Source organism: Mauremys reevesii, linkage group 1 (genome assembly GCF_016161935.1).
Source record: "Mauremys reevesii isolate NIE-2019 linkage group 1, ASM1616193v1, whole genome shotgun sequence".
Lineage (NCBI taxonomy): Eukaryota > Metazoa > Chordata > Testudines > Geoemydidae > Mauremys > Mauremys reevesii.
Window position 1 is genome coordinate 243,508,203 of NC_052623.1, and position 20,571 is coordinate 243,528,773.

At 39.2% G+C, this 20,571-nt stretch overlaps 1 protein-coding gene across 1 annotated transcript in view; it reads right to left on the bottom strand.

Annotated features, from left to right (window-relative positions):
* Positions 1-20,571, bottom strand: part of LOC120395467 (solute carrier organic anion transporter family member 1C1-like) — a 44,883-nt gene that overhangs the window by 4,095 nt on the left and 20,217 nt on the right. The window contains exons 9-12 of the mRNA XM_039519905.1: positions 17,323-17,487; positions 8,654-8,849; positions 7,081-7,246; positions 6,323-6,507 (exon numbers count right to left, since the gene is read on the bottom strand). Coding sequence (XP_039375839.1) covers positions 6,323-6,507; positions 7,081-7,246; positions 8,654-8,849; positions 17,323-17,487 — 712 coding nt within the window. The remainder of the gene's footprint in view (positions 1-6,322; positions 6,508-7,080; positions 7,247-8,653; positions 8,850-17,322; positions 17,488-20,571) is intronic.

Genomic DNA, 20,571 nt, shown 5'->3' on the forward strand with positions numbered 1-20,571 from the left:
ACTCAATGTAGTGATGGCTAGTAGTATGAACATATCTCTGATGTAAGTAAATGAGTTTTGCAGTCACAAGGACTGCAGGACCATGCCCTTACATACATAGCAAACAAACAAACATTCTGACCCTGGCCAGCAAAGACTTTAAGCACAGGCTTAACTTTAAGCATACGAATAGTCCCGCTGAAATCAAAAGGACTATTGATGTGCTTAAAATTAGGCATGTGTCAACGTGCTTTGCTCTACCTGATACATGCATTTCCTTGGGTTAACGGTAGTTAATAATACAATTTATTAATGTCTTGGCCATCCTGTTAAGCATATGTAAGTAGCTCAAAAAGAAGGCTGAAGCTAAATCTGTACTGTGGATAAATATAATGTTTTGGAGTTTAATCCTACAAGGTACTAGGTGCCTCCTGAGAGCTAAGGAGTACATACAAATTCCACTGAAATCAAGGGTTGTGGTGCTCAGCCCTTCTCAGGAACTGTTTATCTACTTGTAGGATTAATCCCTTTCCCCACACCTATGAAGACTCATTATTTTCCTCAAAACCATTTCCAGAATATTATCTAAGGATGGCAGCAATGACATACTGCAAGAAACAGTAATTTAGTGTCTTGAAAAGACATTCCAGGAAGTCATCCCTTCCAAGGGTATTTTAAAAGAATTTTAAAGCCTCTTGATAAGATTCTCATTTACTACAGCCCTTCATTTACACTGCTCCGACTGACCACTTTCAGGGCCCCTTACACAGCCACAGCAGTCTCAAAAAGCCTTAGTGTAAATGATAATCAGGCCCTCCAGCTATTTAACTAACACTCAAAAGGCCTAAATCAAAAAGATAACTAAGTATTCAAAGTCAGAAGAACTTCTTAGCCACCACATTTAATAGGCCTGATTCTCTAATGCCCTGCCCTTGTGCAGTCATTTACACCAGTGCAAAAGTAGGTGTAACATGTTACTATATCAGAATAGTCTCATATTTTTACACTCACTTTGTACTAGTGTAAATGATGACACAAAGGTTGAAAGAAATTAGTGAATCAGGCCACATCGACAAATAAAATTAATCCATTCAGATGCTGGAAACCAAGAAAGAGATTTGGTATCTGAAATCTGCTTCTTTATATTTAAATTTCTCCTTTATTTAAATTATTCCTTCTATTAAGGAGTTGCTCCAATTTGACTGAAAATTTCATCAGAGCATTTGTTTAACTAGTACAGGGATAGGCAGTCTATGGCACACGTGCCAAAGACGGCACACGAGCTGATTTTGAGTGGCACTCACACTGACCGGATCCTGGCTACCAGTCCGGGGGGCTCTGCATTTTAATTTAATTTTAAATGAAGCTTCTTAAACATTTTTAAAACTTTATTTACTTTACATACAACAATTGTTTAGTTATATATTATAGACTTATAGAAAGAGACCTTCTAAAAAGGTTAAAATGTATTACTGGCACGTGAAACCTTAAATTAGAGTGAATAAATTAAGACTCGGCACAGCACTTCTGAAAGGTTGCCGACCCCAGAACTAGCTCCTCAATAGAAGCTGTATTTCCCCATGCAGTGAAAGCCAGTCCATTCAGAGACAACTTAGGGTGACCCTTCTTCACTTTATAGCTCTCTATTAATAGCATGCCTTTACTTAAATTACTCCCGTCTGCATTTCATGAATGTCACATAACTTCAATAGTTTCTAAAGTCCTTTGGCAATTCTAATTAGCCTAATACCTTTAAAGGAACACTTCAATAAATGAATCAGTCACTGGGCATAAGCACATTTCACTGATTTTAATCCTGTAAACCCTTGAAGCAAATGTCACTAAATCTTAAAGTCTTGTAGGGATTTAGCTTCTGCATTCATATGCCACATTTGGATCTCACATTTCACATTTCTGCCACTTTGCACCAAGTACCAGAACCAACTTTTAATGTTAGAGTTGGCTGAAAATGCAAAAAAAAAAAATAAAAAAAAAAATCATTGGCAAACGGTTGCTTGAATGAAAACTGCAAATTCACTTGGGCAATAATTTTGTTTCTAAAGTGCACATATTTGCATTCTGTGAACATAAGCTCATTTTTTGTTAATAAAAATTTCATTGGAAAGCCAATCATTCAATGATTTCACAATAGTGAGCAAGTTCATAAAAATTCAAATATGTTTGGAGATGATTCACGAACAGACAAATGAACTGATTTACTTTGTAAAAAGAATTAATTTTATTAGTTTTCTAGGGGCCAGATTCTGATGCCCTTACTCATGTTGAGTAGTTTGCAATTAGTCCCATTGGTTTCAATGGGATTACTCAGAGAGTGAGGGCATCAGAATCTGGCCCACAGTAAATTAACTAAATTAACTGAATTTTTTTAAATAAATGTAGTCCCTTTTTCTGTTTGCAAATTATATGCAAAGTTTTGCGTATAAAGTTTTATCTTTTGATTTATGTCATGAAAAGTGTTTTTTAAAATTTGTGATTATTGCTGAAAGCATTTCAAAACTGTTCCATATAGATAATTGAAATTGGAAAAATTGGTAGCAAATCTCTAGCTGTATGGAGTCCAGGCAACTTCAACTGACTTTGACAGGAGTTCTATCCTCCCTAAATACTTCTTAAGGTAGAAATACAGATGCCTTTGAGTTGAAAATTTAAATGGTGGCTTAATAATTTATTACGCTGAGCTTTTATATTTCCTACACTCATTCCAATAATGACCACTGCTCATTCTGTACTGGGAATTTTTTGCAGATGATGTTGCTACACAAATGCAACTCCCCTCTTAGATGTCCTGTCCTGCTGGAAGGAGGGGCTTGTACTGGTGCAGCTTACCCTGGTTTGAAACAAAACTGGTGCAAACAAACAAAACAAGCATAGACAGGGTCTTAGTGACATTGAACCTGAAATCATCAATACATTTCAAGTAGGGCTGTCATGCGATTAAAAAAATTAATTGTGTTGTTAAACAATAATGGAATATCATTTATTTAAATATTTTTGGATGTTTTGTACATTTTCAAATATACTGATTTCAATTACAACGCAGAATACAAAGTGTACAGTGCTCACTTTATATATATTTTTGATTACAAGTATTTGCACTGTAAAAACAAAATAAATGGCATTTTTCAATTCACCTCATACAAGTACTGTAGTGCAATCTCTTTATAATGAAAGTTTAACTTACAAATGTAGAATTATGTATAAAAAAATAATTGCTCTGAAAAATAAAACAATGTAAAACTTTAGAACCTACAAGTCCGTTCAGTCCTACCTCAGCCAATTGCTCAGACAAACAAACTTGGTTACAACCTGTAGGAGATAATGCTCCCCACTTCTTGTTTACAATGTCACCTGAAAGTGAGAACAGGTGTTTGTATGGCACTGTTGTAGCCAGCATCGCAAGATATTTACGTGCCAGATGCGCTAAAGATTCATATGTCCCTTTATGCTTCAACTACCATTCCATAGGACATGTGTCCGTGTTGATGACGGGTTCTGCTCGATAACAATCCAAAGCAGACTGATGCATGTTCATCATCTGAGTCAGATGCCACCAGCAGAAGGTTGATTTTCTTTTTTGGTGGTTTGGGTTCTGTAGTTTCTGCATCTGAGTCTTGCTCTTTTAAGACTTCTGAAAGCATGCTCTACATCTCGTCCCTCTCAGACTTTGGAAGGCATTTCTGATTCTTAAACCTTGGGTCAAGTGCTGTAGCTATTTTTATATCTTTGCGTTTTGTCAAATCTGCTGTGAAAGTGTTCTTAAAACAAATATGTGCTGGGTCATCATCCGAGACTGCTATAACATGATATATATGGCAGAATGCGGGTAATACAGAGTTGAAGACATACAGTTCTCCCCCAAGCAGATCAGTCACAAATTTAATTAACGCATTATTTTTTAACGAGCATCATCAGCATGGAAGCATGTCCTCTGGCAGGGGCGGCTCTACAAAAGGGGGGCTGCCCAAGCAGGCCCAGGCGCGCGCCGCGCCCCCCCCAGTCCCGCGCGCGTTCCCGTCATCCTCTCCGGCGGGGGGGGGGCGGCATTTGCGGCTGGGCTCCGCATGCCCCCGGCGGCGCGGCAGGTCCACCGGCCGGGCGACCTGCCGCGCTCATGCGCCTGCGGGAGGAGGGAGACGGAGGGGCGGGGGGACGGGGACCGCCGACCGGCATGCGGGCGGCAGGTCCGCTCCGGCGGCGCTCCTGCCGCCGGCCGCCCGCCGGCGGAGAGAGCTCCAGCCAAATGACGCCCTCCCCCAGGATGGCGCCCCTGGCGGGCGCCAGCCGCTGTGCCCTAGAGCCGTCCCTGTCCTCTGGAATGGTAGCTGAAGCATGAATGTGCATATAAATGCTTAGCATATCTGGCACATAAATACCTTGCAACGCCAGCTACAAAAGTGCCATGCAAACACTTGTTCTCACTTTTAGGTGGCTTTGTAAATAAGAAGCAGGCAACAGTATCTCCTGTAAATGTAAACAAACTTGTTTGTCTTAGCAATTAGCTGAACAAGAAGTAGGACTGAGTGGACTTGTAGGCTCTAAAGTTTTATACTGTTTTGTTTTTGAGAGCAGTTATGTAACAAAAAAATTTTACCTTTGTAAGTTACACTTTCACAATAAAGAGATTTCACTACAGTACTTGTCTGAGGTGAATTGAAAAATACTATTTCTTTTATCATTTTTACAGTGCAAATATTTGTAATAAAATAATAATATAAAATGAGCACTGTACACTTTGTATTCTGTGTTGTAATAGAAATCAATATATTTGAAAATGTAGAAAAACATCCAAAAATATTTAATAAATTTCAATTGGTATTCTATTGTTTAACAGTGTGATTAATCGTGATTAATTTTTTTAATCATGATTAACTTTTTTTGAGTTAATCACTTGAGTTAACTGTGATTAATTGATAGCCCTAATTTCAAGATTTCAGACAAAATCATGTACGGGCAATCATTACTCAAGTGAGTGATTGCATGAACTGAAGAGGGACGATTTGCATGAGTAAGGAGAACTCAAATATGTTATGATAAGATTGTGCTTTGTCTAAATTATTTCCTGCAGTGAAAGAAACCAATAGGGCTTGAAGTAGTTCTTTTGTGAGCTCCAATATTCCACTGGAAAAATACTGGTATATCTGCAGTTATGCTGGAATCACACTTGAAATTATATTACTTCAGTATATTATGGTGGCATTTTTGCATAAAGCCCAATATTCAGAGTATTTCCAGCTTTAGCCCTGTCTGTCCAGGATGATACTTAAACTCTTGCAGTGAGAAAGGGTATATGTCAGATGAGTTCTTTCAAAAGTCAGGACAATTTGAAATACAATCTGATGCCCTCCACACTCTCAGTTACCTAGATGTTATTTTTTTGCATTTTGGAAGCTAGGCAAGGGACGCTGAAGGGAGTCTGGCCAAAGGAACTGAGGAGGAAAAGCTTTTCAAGAGGCAGTGAGACTGATGCCTAAAACGTAGATTTTTTGGAAGTCAGAGAGAGCAGACTGAAGCTGAACAAATCAAGATTATACACAGATCATATTATATCCCCTATATATTTTCTGAAAATTAGCTTGCAAGCCTCTAGTCAGTACTGGATAAGTCATGGTGCCACTGGTCTACTAGTACATGTGACTGTCTCTGTGAAAAAAAATATCTCAGATCAATTCTACTTTTGTTATGTTGCATACAAGAGTTTTAACTGATAATCTGGAATTACTAATTTGCCATGAATCCTAAGGGGAGGATCTGAGTGAATTTTCAGTTTCTGGTTTGGTTTTAGTCTGTCTCTAGGTTCTTTTGTAATTATTTAATACAGAGACACACACTTAAATCAATGGCTTTTTTGGGTACTCAGTACCTATGAAAATTTGACTGACTATGCGTACACACAAGTCTTGATTCTCTGATACACTAAGATCATTTGCCACCATTCTTGCAGTTTAAAGGGCATTTAAAGTTAATGTAAGTTTCCACTACCAGAGCTATAAGAAGTGGCCTTGGTGTAAATGAGAATCAGGCCCAGAGTATTATTTTTTATTAGAAAGTGAGCATATGGTCGCTGATGGTAAACCTAGATATGAAGCTATTTGTATCATCTAATCAGAAGCACAATGTAGCTTAACTGGTAGCATTTATATTGCTGTACATAAATTCATCAGGAAGCTTTTTAATGGTTAAAAAACCTTCTGAAATCCTCTTTCCACTGCCTTTAAGACTAGTTGAAAAGGACACCCAGTATTATGAATGAAATCAGAAAATGGATTTTAATATCAAATCCCTTTGAAAACATTTTCCAATAAAAGGAATTATCTCTATTTACCTTAGAAGTAATATGTATCCAGGTGTACCACCTATTGACAAAGTATATGAAGTGATGACTGATATTACCAGAAAATACAGAAACATTTTTGGACATTCGTTTCCTTTTTGACACGCTCCCATCACTGCTGAGGAGCTTCTTGATGGAGAGGCTGTAATTCCCACACAGCTGCAATTATAAAACACCTGGAATATAGCAGGTAAAAGTGCATGTTTATTGAGATATGATATGTATAGCAGAGGAGTAAGGGAAAAATGATCACCTAAAATGTTATGATATTGTTTACTGTATTTTTACAGACTCTTGGACAGTCAAAATCTCTGAGTGCAATCCAAAATTAGAGTTGGTCAAAAATCTTCTGTTGAAAAATTATGGTTTTTGTTTTAAAAAAGTATTTTTTCTTGAAACAGACATTTCCAAATAAATGTCCAATTATTGACAAAATATTTCAGGTTTTTGTTTAAAACCCCCAAACTGATAATGGTTTTGACAACTAAAAAACAATTTTTGTCCAAATACAATTATATTTTCAATGTTCATGTTTTCATTTTATGAAAAACAGAAAATTTTCCATGAAAAAACAAAAAAGCGCACCCCAGAAAGTTCCTATCTTCTGTAGCACATTGCCAAAACCCAAGGAACTTAAGGAAACTCATAGATCCCTACTTTAAAAAGAATTGCAATTCATTTGCCATAACAGAGCTAGCTAGGCTAAGACAGACCAAAGCATCATAAATGATGATAGAAAAGTTTCTTACAGAGGTTTTTCCGCTTCCATTGGATGTTTTGCAACCAGCAAGACACGCCGACACGTAGGTGATTCCATTTTCCCCACATATAGGATCCCATTCATTTTTTGAACATATGCATCCTGAATTGCACTCAGAAAAGAGGGTCTCTTCATAGCTAGAGACCTGTTTTGTTCTGACAAAAAAAACAAAACAAACCTCAGAAACAAAATGAAATGCAGTTTCTCAGCAGCTTTAAGTAGAAATGTCTTCAAACCATGGGCTATATTTTCAGCAAGATGCACCTGAGTGTAGCCTTGTATCTTTAGTCTACTGAAATGTTTTCTTTCCACTTCCCTTTATAAATGTTTCCTCTCTGCAATCAAACAGTATTCTACAATATGACATGCCTATTAAAATACAGCATATGTTTTATTAAAGGGACATTGTTAACTAGTGTTTTAACAATGTATATCTACTGATGTGTTGTTTTTATTTTCTAAAATATTCATCTGAAACATCTGGGGCACAATTCAATTAAACAAAATTGAACATTGGTCACTCTGATGGCAAAGGAGAAAAATCATCCCTACCGAAAAGCTATTGAAAAAGAGGTGGGAAAGTGATCACAGATGGATTGATCTAAGCTGAGGACCTGACCCTTTAGCCACTCGATCTACAGACCTTCCTTTGACCTCAATGGGAGCATCACTCATGGAGTGGCTGCAGAAGCAAGCACAGAAAGCCCATCCAGAAAGTCACTGGGGTCACCTCTGCTGCCGCAAGCCTAAGGAAACTTGTGCCTGCAGATCTCGGCTGCAATGGTGTGAAAAGTGGGAATGCAACCACTTCCACATACTGTGCTGACCCTTTCCATCTTTGTCCCATGAAGGGCTCTTGGAGGTGGGGAATCAGCAGAGTTTCATGGGAGTGACAACTAGTCAAGTTCAATTGGATTCGTCTATCAAAATCTGTTGGGGAAACTGGTATAGATTACTGCCGAGTATGAAATCTTGGCCCCATTGAAGTCAATGGCAAAACTTCCATTTACTTCAGTGGGGTCAGGATTTCACTCAGAGTGATGATTAACCTGCACTATTTCACCCTCTGCAGTTTAAATCTCCATCTTGAAGGGTTTTCTACAGTGGTCCTGGTAGGGGGAACCCTACGGCAGGCATGTCCAGAGGGCATTAGAGAGTCCAGGGGTATTCAGCAGCACACAGAGGCAAGGAACACCGATACAGATGCCTCTTGGCTCGTTGAGCTCTTCAGCTCTCCAGGGATCTGTGGATTAAAAGGGCCTTTTGTGAGGAGCAGCACAGCTCCACTCCCCACTCAGAGAACTCACAGGAAATGTAATGAATCTCGATTCATCTACACAGGAATAACCTGCATAGAGAAGAATAAGGGCTTGGACACTAAAAACAATTACAGAGGGATTCTGGGCTCTTCTCCAAATCCCGCTGAAGTCAATGGAAAGTTGTTTTGGATTAGATTAGATCAGATCCCTGGTGAGTATATTCATGGAATACGTGGAATACTTTGAGGAAGCAGGTTGCTTTAAAATGGAACTTTGCACTCAATGTTGCACTTTCCAACATACCCTTCATAAGACACCGTCAGTCCTGCCACGTCTGAGTTCTCACAGCCCATTGCAAATAATGAAAGTAGCAAGAGGTAACCAAAGAAGGATGATCCCAAGGACAGCTTTGCAGCCCCCAAAACATTAATCCGGAATTTTTTCATGATCAGTCCTCCTGAGAATATCCCAAAGGCCACAGCAGGAATGTTGATAAGACCTATAAACAAATGGAAAAAATTAGTATATACGTAAGCTTGAACTAGGAGGGCTGCTATGCCCAGCCATATTTGCTAAGGGAGCCCACAAAATGAACATTTGGCAACTGTCTGAATGACAACCCCCCACCCCCATCTACAGCTGCAACTTTAACATTAAAATTGTACAGCATCAGCTAGTCACTGTTGATCATTTTCTTGCAAATTAATTCATTTATGGTGCAAAATCATCATGCCAAATGGACTGCAATACAGACCATTTGATGTAAAGTGCTAGATGGCTACTAGTTATTATTATTATATTTCTGTTTCTGTAATGGGCTTCAGTTCATGCTAAACTTTGTATAATGTAAAACAGGATAAATTGGAAAACTCATAACAGGATGTTAGAAGACACCTTAACAGATACTCTCACTCATGAGTAACTCAATATACTATAGAAACATTTCACTGTGATGGCCATGCTTATTTTGGACTGCCTAACTTATAAGGGAAAAATCCAGTATCTTATTCTGTATGGCAGATCAGAGATTTCTGTAATAGGAAACCAACCGTGTGACAAAAGGAGGTGTGGTTAAATGGCTACTCTAGATTCATAGAGTCTAAGGCCAGAAGGGACCATTAGGATCATTGACACTGACCTCTGGTATGACCCAGGCCATAGAACTTCCCCAAAGTAATTCCAATCTTAATTCAAAAATTGTCAGTAATGGAGAATCCACCATGAATTTTTCTAAACTGTCCCAATGGTTAATTACTCTTATTGTTAACAATTATACCTTATTTCCAGTCTGAATTTGTCTAGCTTCAACTTCCAGCCATTGGATCGTGTCATACCTGTCTCTGCTGGATTGAAGAGCTCATCACTAAATATTTGTTCCCCACGTAGATATTTATAGACTGTAATCAAGGCACTCCTTATACTTCTCTTTTTTAAACTAAATAGATTGAGTCTACCACTATAAGGCGTGTTTTCTAATTCTTTAATCAGTCTCCTGTATTTTCTCTGAACCCTCTCCAATTTGTCAACATCCTTCTTGAATTGTAGGCAGAACCAGACACACTATTCCAGCTGTAGTTGCAAATACAGAGATAAAATAACCTCTCTATTCCTACTCTGTTTATGCATCCCAAGATGGCATTAGCTCTTTTGGCCACATTGTTACACTGTTCGGCTCATGTTCAGCTGATTATCCACTACAACCCCCAAATCTCTTCAGAGTCTCTGCTTCCAAGGATAGTGTCTCCCATCCTGAAAGTATGATCTACATTCTTTGTTCCAACATTTACATTTAGCTGTATTAAAACACACACAGTTTGCTTCTACCCAGTTTACCAAGCGATCCAGATTGCTCTGTATTAGTGACCTGTCCTCTTCATTATTTACCATTCCCCTCCCACCCCCAGTTTTTGTGTCATCTGCAAACTTCATCAGCGATGATTTTATGTTTTCTTTCTGGTCACTGATAAAAATGTTAAATAGCATAGAGCCAAAACACGACCTCTTCAGGACCCCCACTGGAAACAACCACACTCAATGACGGTTCCCCGTTTAAAGATTTATTTTGACCCATCGGTTAGCTAGCTTTTAATCCATTTAATGTGTGCCATGTTAATTTTAGTTTTTTAATCAAATTGTCATATGATACCAAGTCAAATGCCTTACAGAAATCTAAGTATATTACGTTAACACTATTACTTTTATCAACCAAACTTGTAATCTCATTAAAAAAAGTTATCAAGTTAGTGTGACAGGACCTATTTTCCATAAACCCATGTTTGTTTGCAGTAATTATATTACCCTCCTTTAGTTCTAGTTAGTAACTGACTCCCATATCAGCTAGCTCATCATCTTGCCCAGGATCAATGTCTGACTGACAGACCCATAATTACCTGAGTCATCCCATTTACCCTTTTTAAAAACTGGCACAACATTAGCTTTCTTCCAATCTTCTGGAACTTTCCCAGTGCTCTAAGACTTATCGGAAATCAACATGAATGGTCCAGTGAGCTCCTCAGCCAGCTGTTTTAAAACTATGGCAGGTACCAAGTTATTTTATTTGTATCATTTCATTTTCCCATCTTTCTTCTCTATGAAAACATATTATTGTCAGACAAAATAGTTAACACCCATCAAAAAATAAATACTTATAATAAAAACCAGTCTCTTTCTGGTACAACAGAGATCTTCCTGACACTATAATGCACTGAAGCTAGCGTACAAAATGGCAGCACATTAATTGAGGTTTTTAAGTCCATTCATTTTCTAATTTTTTAAATGAAGGATTATTTAAATAATTTTTAAAAGTACATGAAGTATCTTCATTTTCTGGAAGTTTCTTTAATCTTCTCCAGTTTCTGAACCTCTCTCTGACAATGCTGCAACAATATTTAATATTTTGTATTTATTTAAACATTACATGGTACATTTTTGGCAGATTAGCAGTAGCAATATTAAGGACATCTAAGGCTTGGCCTAGGTAATGATCTATCAAATTCTTAAGACCTTCATGTTTGCCTCAATGTCAATTTGTTTGTGGTAGGTTTATCACAGCATTAACTCAAATTCTATTAATGTTATTTCTCATTACCATACCTTTAAACAAATGTATTGAAATTAGGGTCTACAAATTTTTTTTTATCCTGTAGCTCATTCCTGCAGGGTGGTGACTACTCCTGTGAGACTCAAGTGCCCTCAGCTTGACTTATTTCAATGAGATGAGGGTGACTGGCATCTTGTAGGTTTGCCTCCTCATTGTTTAATTATTTGCATTAATTTCTAAAGCCTAAGATTTCTATTTTAGGTAAAATTATGTCCTTAGGTACTCATTAATAATATTCACTTAAAAATGTGATCACTGGCTTTGAATGAAATATTATCTTGCCATTCAAATATTTTTAGTTTAAGGTATTAATTATTATTGAGAATTCCCCAATCTCCTCTTAGACAATGGCCTACAATCGTCACATGGATATTATCCTAAATGGCTTCACATTCATTGTTCCTGGAATGGAAACATACTATTCAAACCTGTCACCTGAACCTAACCAACACAATTTGAATTTTGAATACTCACAATAAACAGATTGCACACAGTCAACAGACAAAGGACCAGATCTTCCCACTTTTCTGCTATAGCTCAACAGTGGAACTGGTTTATTGGGAAATCCCCAGGTGGAATGGGGCCATCCCTAAGTCATTCTCTCATGGTTCCTCGTATAGATGGTATGTTAGAGCATGGCTGGTGCACCTCTGAACTTGACTACAGTCTCAGCTGCCAGAACAGCCCTTTAGGGGGCTTGTTGCAACAAGGTGAAAGTAAGAAGAACTCTGAGGTGGCTCTAATTTACATCAGGGGCCGGATAGGCAGCCTCAAGACTAGGGGAATGTAAAGGTGGCACAGGCCATCTTTGACGCTCACCTACTTGGGTCCTGCATCAAGCAGAGCTCAGACAAAATGGAAGATCAAGACCAAAGAGCTATTCAATACTTTCAAAAACATTCAACAAACTGTAAAGACAGCATCATAAGAGATCACTGATAAATAAACAAAGGTGAAATCCACTGGGTAAATTTTCCACAGCACATTATTTCTCAGTTCTAACCTAAGTTACCATATATCAAGTCTTTTTTCCTTTTAAAGGGTTGTCTATTTTACAGCCATTACATAACACTGACATCTAGTGATACTGACCTGAAACTGTTTTTACAAACAGAAGCAAATTAAAAAAAAATAAAATCATACAATAGTTCAAGTTTGGGATGGGATCGTTAGGGGTTTTTAAAAAACTATTTCAGATTATTTATTTAATAAAAATGGTTCACAACTTTTAAACCCACCATACCTGCTTTTACATACATCAGAATCCTATTTATTCAGTTTCTTTCATATATTTTGGTTTGATTTGTACATAAGTAACAAAATAGGCTTAGTGGCTGAGCTTTGTGACTTTGTTCCCACCCACAACCATTTCAGATTTGGGGACAACTTATACCTTCAAGTCAGCAGTACTGCTATGGGTACCCGCATGGCCCCACAGTATGCCAACATTTTTATGGCTGATTTAGAACAGCTCTTCCTCAGCTCTCGTCCCCTAGTACCGCTCCCTCTACTTGCACTACATTGATGACATCTTCATCACATGGACCCACGGGAAGGAGGCCCTTGAAGAATTCCACCTTGATTTCAACAATTTCCACCCTGCCATCAACCTCAGCCTGGACCAGTCCACATAAGAGATCCACTTCCTGAACACTACAGTGACGGTCACATAAACACCACCCTATACCGGAAACCTACTGACCACTTTTCTTACCTACATGCCTCCAGCTTCCATCCAGGACACATCACACGATTCATTGTCTCTACAGCCAATCCCTAAGATACAACCGAATTTGCTCCAATTCCTCAGACAGAGACAAACACCTACAAGATCTTTATCAAGCATTCTTAAAACTACAATACCCACCTGGGGAAGTGAGGAAACAGATTAACAGAGCGAGACAGGTACTCAGAAGTCACCTACTACAGGACAGGCCCAACAAGGAAAATAACAGAACGCCACTGGCCATCACGTACAGCCCCCAGCTAAAACCTCTCCAGCACATCAGCAGCAAACTACAACCTATCCTGGAAAATGACCCCTCACTCTCACAGGCCTCGGGAGGCAGGCAGTCCTTGTTTACAGACAGCCCCCAAACCTGAAGCAAATACTCACCAGCAGCTACACACCACACCACAGAAACACTAACCCAGGAACTAATCCCTGTAACAAATCTCATTGCCTACTCTGTCTCCATATCTACTCTAGCGACACCATCAGGGGCTCATTCACCTGCACATCTACTAATGTGATATATGCCATCATGTGCCAGCAATGCCCCTCTGCCATATACATTGGCCAAATTGGACAGTCTCTACGTAAAAGAATAAATGGACACAAATCGGACATCGGGAATGGTAACATACAAAAGCCAGTAGGAGAACACTTCAATCTCCCTGGACAGTCTACAATAGATTTTAAAGTAGCCATACTTGAACAAAAAAACTTTAAAAACAAAGAGAAACTGCAGATCTAAAATTCATTTGAAAATTTAACACCATTAATGTGGGCTTGAATAGGGACTGGGAGGCTCACGACAGAAGCAACTTTCCCTCTCCTAGCATTGACACCTCTTCATCAATTATTGGGAGTGGACCACATCCACCCTGATTGAATTGGCCTTGTCCATACTGGTTCTACTTTTTTTTTTAAATATTTGGAGATATACCTATCTCCTAGAACCGGAAGGGACCTCTAAAGGTCATCGAGTCCAGCCCCCTGCCTTCACTAGCAAGACCAAGTACTGATTTTGCCCTGGATCCCTAAGTGACCCCCTCAAGGATTGAACTCACAACCCTGGGTTTAGCAGGTCAATGTTCGAACCACTGTTAGGTAACTCCCTTCTCTTCATGTGTCAGTATAATAATGCCTGCATCTGTAATTTTCACTCCATGCATCTGAAGAAGTGGGTTTTCTTTACCCACGAAAGCTTATGCTCAAATACATCTGTTAGTTTTTAAGGTGCCACCGGACTCCTCATTGTTTTTGTTAAAGTAGGCTTAGAAGACAGCCACTAGATGGCCTATTAATTATTAGAATAGATCTTACTCAATCCAGTAGAAAACAGTGATATATATGATATGCAAGTCAATATTTTCCATAGATCTATATTGCTCAGAGGTTTACTGCATACATACCAGTAATACTTTCACTGTATAACTTGTACAAATGATATGTTTGCCACTGAATTAGGAAGCATTGTGATATATATTTTAATTGCATGTTTCTTTAAACGTTCATCTTTATAGGAAACTGTATGAATTCACTGATTTGAAAATGAACATAGTGGAAGTAAACATGCCTATCAATATTTTGTAATAAACTAAGAATAAAACAAGATAAAGCTAATTTCTGCCACAAAGCCTATAGGAAGACAGCTAATGAAAGGTGGGATTTTCAAAAGTGTTTGGTGTGGGGCTAATTCTGCTCCCATTGAAGTCAAAGATAAAACTCCTATCGGCATCTATGGCAATAGAAATTTGACAACTTAAAAATCCCACTTTAAGATTTTTAAAAAGCTATGTTTACAATGCCGTATGCATGAACTAAGAGAGTCACCCCGTGATCTTATTTATATAGCCTGTCATCCCAATACTCTCAACTTGTTAGTTCTCCAGTGCTGGCTCTCACTTGTGGTGCCAGCTCTAAATCCGAGCTGGTAAACTCTTTAGAGCAGGGACCATGTCCAACTCTGTTGTGTTTGAGCCTCAGCTTTGGGAGTGATACAAACAATACTTTAAAAAGTAGCAAGTTTGCCTAAAGAATGCATCCGGCCCCTTTGGCTCTCCTGAATATTCTTTGGTGTAAGAATCCTGCAGTGCACCTTTGTACTGTAACTATTTAACGCCTCCAACTGTTTTGTAGTTGCTATGCTTCACACCTCTCACAGCCTTTGCTAATCCTGATATTTATCAAAGGAATTCAGGCAGAGATCCTCGGGAAGGTCATTGCTGGCTACCTGGACCATGCTTTGTGTCAGGGAGGAATTCAGTGATCTGCCTTATAGTGATGGCAATACAGCTAGAACGCTTTCAAACCTAGCAGAGCCACATAGCCTTTGCCAAGCACTGTTCCAGTGCTTTGTGAAATTTGATGGGTATTAATCCTAAATCATTTCACACATAGCTGAAAGCTTAGCACTAGGAAAATCTTTATATACAATGCAAACTACTGTATTGCCTATATGAATTGTTTTGAATGCTTTTCTGGCCATCACCTTTGCTTGTCTACATTTCTATGGGTCTCATGCCAGGAAATTCCAACTTCTATCTTCAAGGAATTATCATGACAGGCTCACTGTAACAAGTGAAATAAAATGAAATAACCAGGGATTGTCCCCACTCCATCTTTGTATGAAAGGTACCGTGTCTGGTGGATCTACCCCTTTCTGTATGAACGGGGACAGTGCTGCCCCAGCCCCAGTAAGGACTCTCTGCAGGGCAAGGCGATAGTTTATGGGTCAGAACATGTTATATCTCCCTTAAGTCTCATGGAGAATGCACTATAACATTGATACAGCCTGGAAACGGGGGAAGGATGAAGTCAGCAGTTGGAAGGTGTGATCTGGAACTGGGAAACTAGCAGCATAGCACAGATCAACAGGAAGGCAGCAGGAAGAGATGTCTTACAATAAGAGCAAACTAGGACAATTGAGAGACCTACTGGCCTCCATGCTGAGTCATGTCACTGTGGCATCACCTTTTCTTTTCTTTTCAACATTCCCACATGCAAATAACTAAAAATTGTAGGCATTTTATAGGAGGTAAATATGATGCCCAGATGGTTTTCTTTACCTCCGTCTGTTAATCGAGAATAACATTATTTAACTAATTTTTTAATAAATTCTAGAGATGCTACAGCTACACCATAATTGGGTCCTGTGACGGGGCACCTGCCCCATACTGGTCCTGAGAGAGTTAAAACCAGCCTAGGGAGGCTGAGCAGCAGGCAGCCCAAAGACTGGCTGCAGGGGAAACAGCCAATTAGGGTGGCAGCTGCAGACAATTAGGACAGAGGCTGGACCAGCCAATCAGGGCCCAGCCGGCCCATATAAAAGGAAGATGCAGACCAGAGCGAGTTAGTCTGCTGCAAGGAGCCCTAGGGAGAAGACTGGCTTCCTAGAGGGCTCCTGGCAGGCTTCCAGGACTTACATGCTCGAGGCCCTGGGAAGAGGGCAAAGGAGCTGGAGCCAGAGGCAGGAGCAGAAGGAACAGAGGCTGTGGGGAAGTGGCTCAGGGAATAGAGACAGAGACCTGGAAGGAAGAGGCAGCAGGAAACTGCTGTTGGCAGGGTCCCTGAGCCGGGACCTGGAGTAGTGGGTGGGCCTGGGTCCCCCTCACTGAAGAAGCAGCCCGGCTATGGACGGCCAAGCTGCTACGAGGAGTGGCTGGACTCTTGCTGGAGGAGTCCCCCAGAAGAGGGGGAAACTGGAGGGAGGGCTGAGCCACAAAGCAGATGCTGAGAGGAAGGAGCCGTAAGGGGTCTTCAAATGGAGGTGAGGGAATGGGAAGTCAGGAAGTGAGCAATACTAATAAATATCTATTTACAGAAACTATTTTAAAATTAATTCCTGATTTAAGTTATTTTCTTGTGATTGCCTGATATTTTTCTTTTATATTTTCTGGAAGAAGGGTAAGTAAATCAGCAATCTCAACAATCTCTTGCAGCAGCTCTTGCATACATTTAGATTCAGAGTTAATTAAATGCTAAATCCAATGATAACACAGATTCATGTTCAGCGTCTGGTATTTAAAATTTTTACAAGGGGAGCAGAAAGTAGTCTTCAGAAGCATTTTTTGCCCATTTCTGTGTACCAGTCGGCAATCTGAAAGGTTTCCATTTTTAAGGTGCCAAGAAGTTGACTTAACATACCTATAACAAAATTCGTTTTTGAAGATGATTGCCCATACTGTTGCTCAATATATTTTGGTTTATATGTTACCATGCCAATTAAAGAATTGAACTGAATGATGCTTGCACATAAATATAGAAAGTAAACTGGATTTCCGAAGAGGTTCTTCACTGATGGCAGGAAATCTGCAAACCAAAATGCTCTGTTAGTGAAAATCAAACTGGAAAAATAATAATTAATATGAATAAAATTTTGTAATTCAATAGCACTTTCCCATCAAGGACCACACAATGTTTAATAAAGATTAATGAAGTCAGTTCCACAGCATTGCTGTGAGGTGGGTATGATCCCTATTTTACAGATGGAGGGTTGGGGGGGTGAGGAACAAACTAGTTAAGTGTCAAATTTACAAAAATGGCATTTTGTTTTGAGTGCCTCACTTTTTTTGGTATTCAACTTTAGACAACTAAGGACCTGCTTTTCAGGTGCACTGAGCACCCACACTTCCCACTGGCTTCAACTGGCTTGGCCCTATATGGGTCATGTGATCTTACTCAGCTGCTGAGGCACCCAAAACTAGAGACCCTTTTGGAAATCTAAGGCCAATGAAAAACAAGTCTGTGGAATATCTGGGACTAGAATCCAGATCTTGTGATTCTCCACCCAGTGCTTTAACCAGACTGTGCCCCATCCCTACTTCGATCAGCTTTGGTATATATTTTAGAGATGGATGAACCTTAAAGGGCAGAGAGAGTTGGATAAGTTTCAATTTGCTGTCTGTAGAAACTACTTCAACAGTCACTGTTTGACTCACACACATGCAAGAGAAGGGATCTGTGAAGGTGATATTTTCAGATGACTTCACAATACCTTGATTTCCAGTTCTCACTGATAAATTTAATTGTTAATTTAAACAGTAATAAGTCACCAGGACCAGATGGTATTCACCCAGAAGTTCTGAAGGAACTCATATATGAAATTGCAGAACTACTACGTGTGGTATGTATGGAATTTAAATTAGCTTCTGTACCCAATGATAGGTAATATGACACCATTTTTTATAAAAGGCTCCAGAGGTGATCCCAGCAATTACAGGCCAGTGAGCCTAACTTCAGTACCAGGCAAATTGGTTGAAACTATAGTAAAGAACCGAATTATCAGACACCTAGATGAACACGATTTGTTGGGGAAGAGTCAACTTGGCTTTTGTAAAGGGAAATCATGCCTCACCAATCCATTAGAATTCATTGAGGGGGTCAACAAGCATGAGAATAAGGGTGATCCAGTAAATGTAGTGTACTTAGACTTTCAGAAAACCTTTGACAAGATCCCTCACCAAAGGCTCTTAAGCTCAGTAAGCTGTCATGAGATAAGAAGGAAGGTTCCCTCATGGATCAGTAACTGATTAAAAGGCAGGAAACAATGGGTAGGAATAAATGGTCAGTTTTCAGAATGGAGAGAGGTAAATAGTGGTTTCCCCCAGAGGTCTGTACTGGAACCAGTGCTGTTCAACATAGTCATAAATGATCTGAAAAAAAAGGGGTAAAGAGTGAAGTGGCAAACTTTGCACACAATACAAAATTACTCAAGCTAGGTAAGTCCAAAGCAGACTGCAAAGAATTAAAAAGGGATCTCACAAAACTGTGTGCCTGGGCAAAAATGGTAGAGGAAATTAAATCTTGATACATGCAAAGTAATGCACATTGGAAAATATAATCCCAACTATACATACAAAATAATGGATTCTAAATTAGCTGTTACCACTGAAAAAAGATCTTGGAGTCATTGTGGATAGTTCTCTGAAAACATCTGTTCAATATGCAGCAGCAGTCACAAAAGCTAACTGAGTGTTAGGAACCATTAGGAAAAGAATAGATAGTAAGACAAAAAAATATCATAATGCCTCTATATAAATCCATGGTATGCCCACACCTTGAATACCACATGCAGTTCTGGTCACCCCATCTCAAAAAAGATACATTAGAACTGAAAAAAGTACAGAGATGGGCAACAAAAATTATTGTGGATATGGAACAGCTTCTGTATGAGGAGAAATTAAAAAGACTGGGACTTTTCAGCTTAGAAATGAGACTACTAAGGGGGGGATATGATAGAGGTCTATAAAATCATGACTGGTGTGGAGAAAGTAAATAAGGAAGTGTTATTTACTCTTTCACATAACACAAGAACTAGGGGGTCACCTAATGAAATTAATAGGCAGCAGATTTAAAACACACAAATGGAAGTACTTCTTCCAAATAATGCACAGTCAACCTGTGGAACTCATTACCAGAGGCCTAAACCATAACAGGGTTCAAAAAAGAACTAGACCTATTAGCCAAGATGGTCAGGGATCCACCCCACACTGTGTGTTCCCCTTGCCTCTATTTGCCAGAAGCTGGGAATGGACGACAGGGGATGGATCACTTGATGATTGCCTGTTCTGTTCATTCCCTCTGAAGCATCTCGCATTGGCCACTGACAGAAGACAGGATACTGGGCTAGATGAACCATTGATCTGACCCAGTATGGCCGTCCTTCTGTCGTCTTTTGAGGCACATTGGAAATACCACACAAAAAGCCTTTTTTGTGATATTTTTATGTTTCCAGCAAAACATAGGCATGGCAATTAATAAAAGAAAAAATATTTACTTTCAGGCTCGCATTAAATTTCTCTCTCTCTCTCCTTTTTCTCCTTTCTGTCACAAAGAGAGGGATTTAATTCAGGCTTTAGCCAAAGTTGATTATATCCTTGGCTTGTTCATGACCTCAATGTAAATGAGTGGAACTCATTATAACGCATGAATGTTGCGTGCATCCACTAAATAAAGAACAACCACAATTTTTCTATCATTAGGTAGCCAAAATCCTGTAACATCCCCTGGTTTATTTCACTTTGATCCAAAATCCCAAGTGTTGTTAGTGAATAACTTGCCAACTTGCTGACGTAAAATTCTCAGAAATTAGTGGGAAGGGCACTAGTTATAGTGAAATAGTGTGGCTTGGTCTTATAAATAAAATATTTTTATGTCCTGCTTCCATACAAGCAGATGCCATAACTTTGCCTTTTCCTGCATTTTGTTCAGCCTAGGCATGCTTGTGTGAGTAGAAGCCAATTATTTTCCAATTCATTTTTCTGAACATGGTGCTTTCAATCAACCTCAAGATTTTACAGTAGGGGTTTGCAAACTTTCTGTAGTTTTGACTATTTTTTGAGGGGGGGTGTTTATAGGTCCCCTTTCTATTGGGTTTGTTTAAACATACATCTT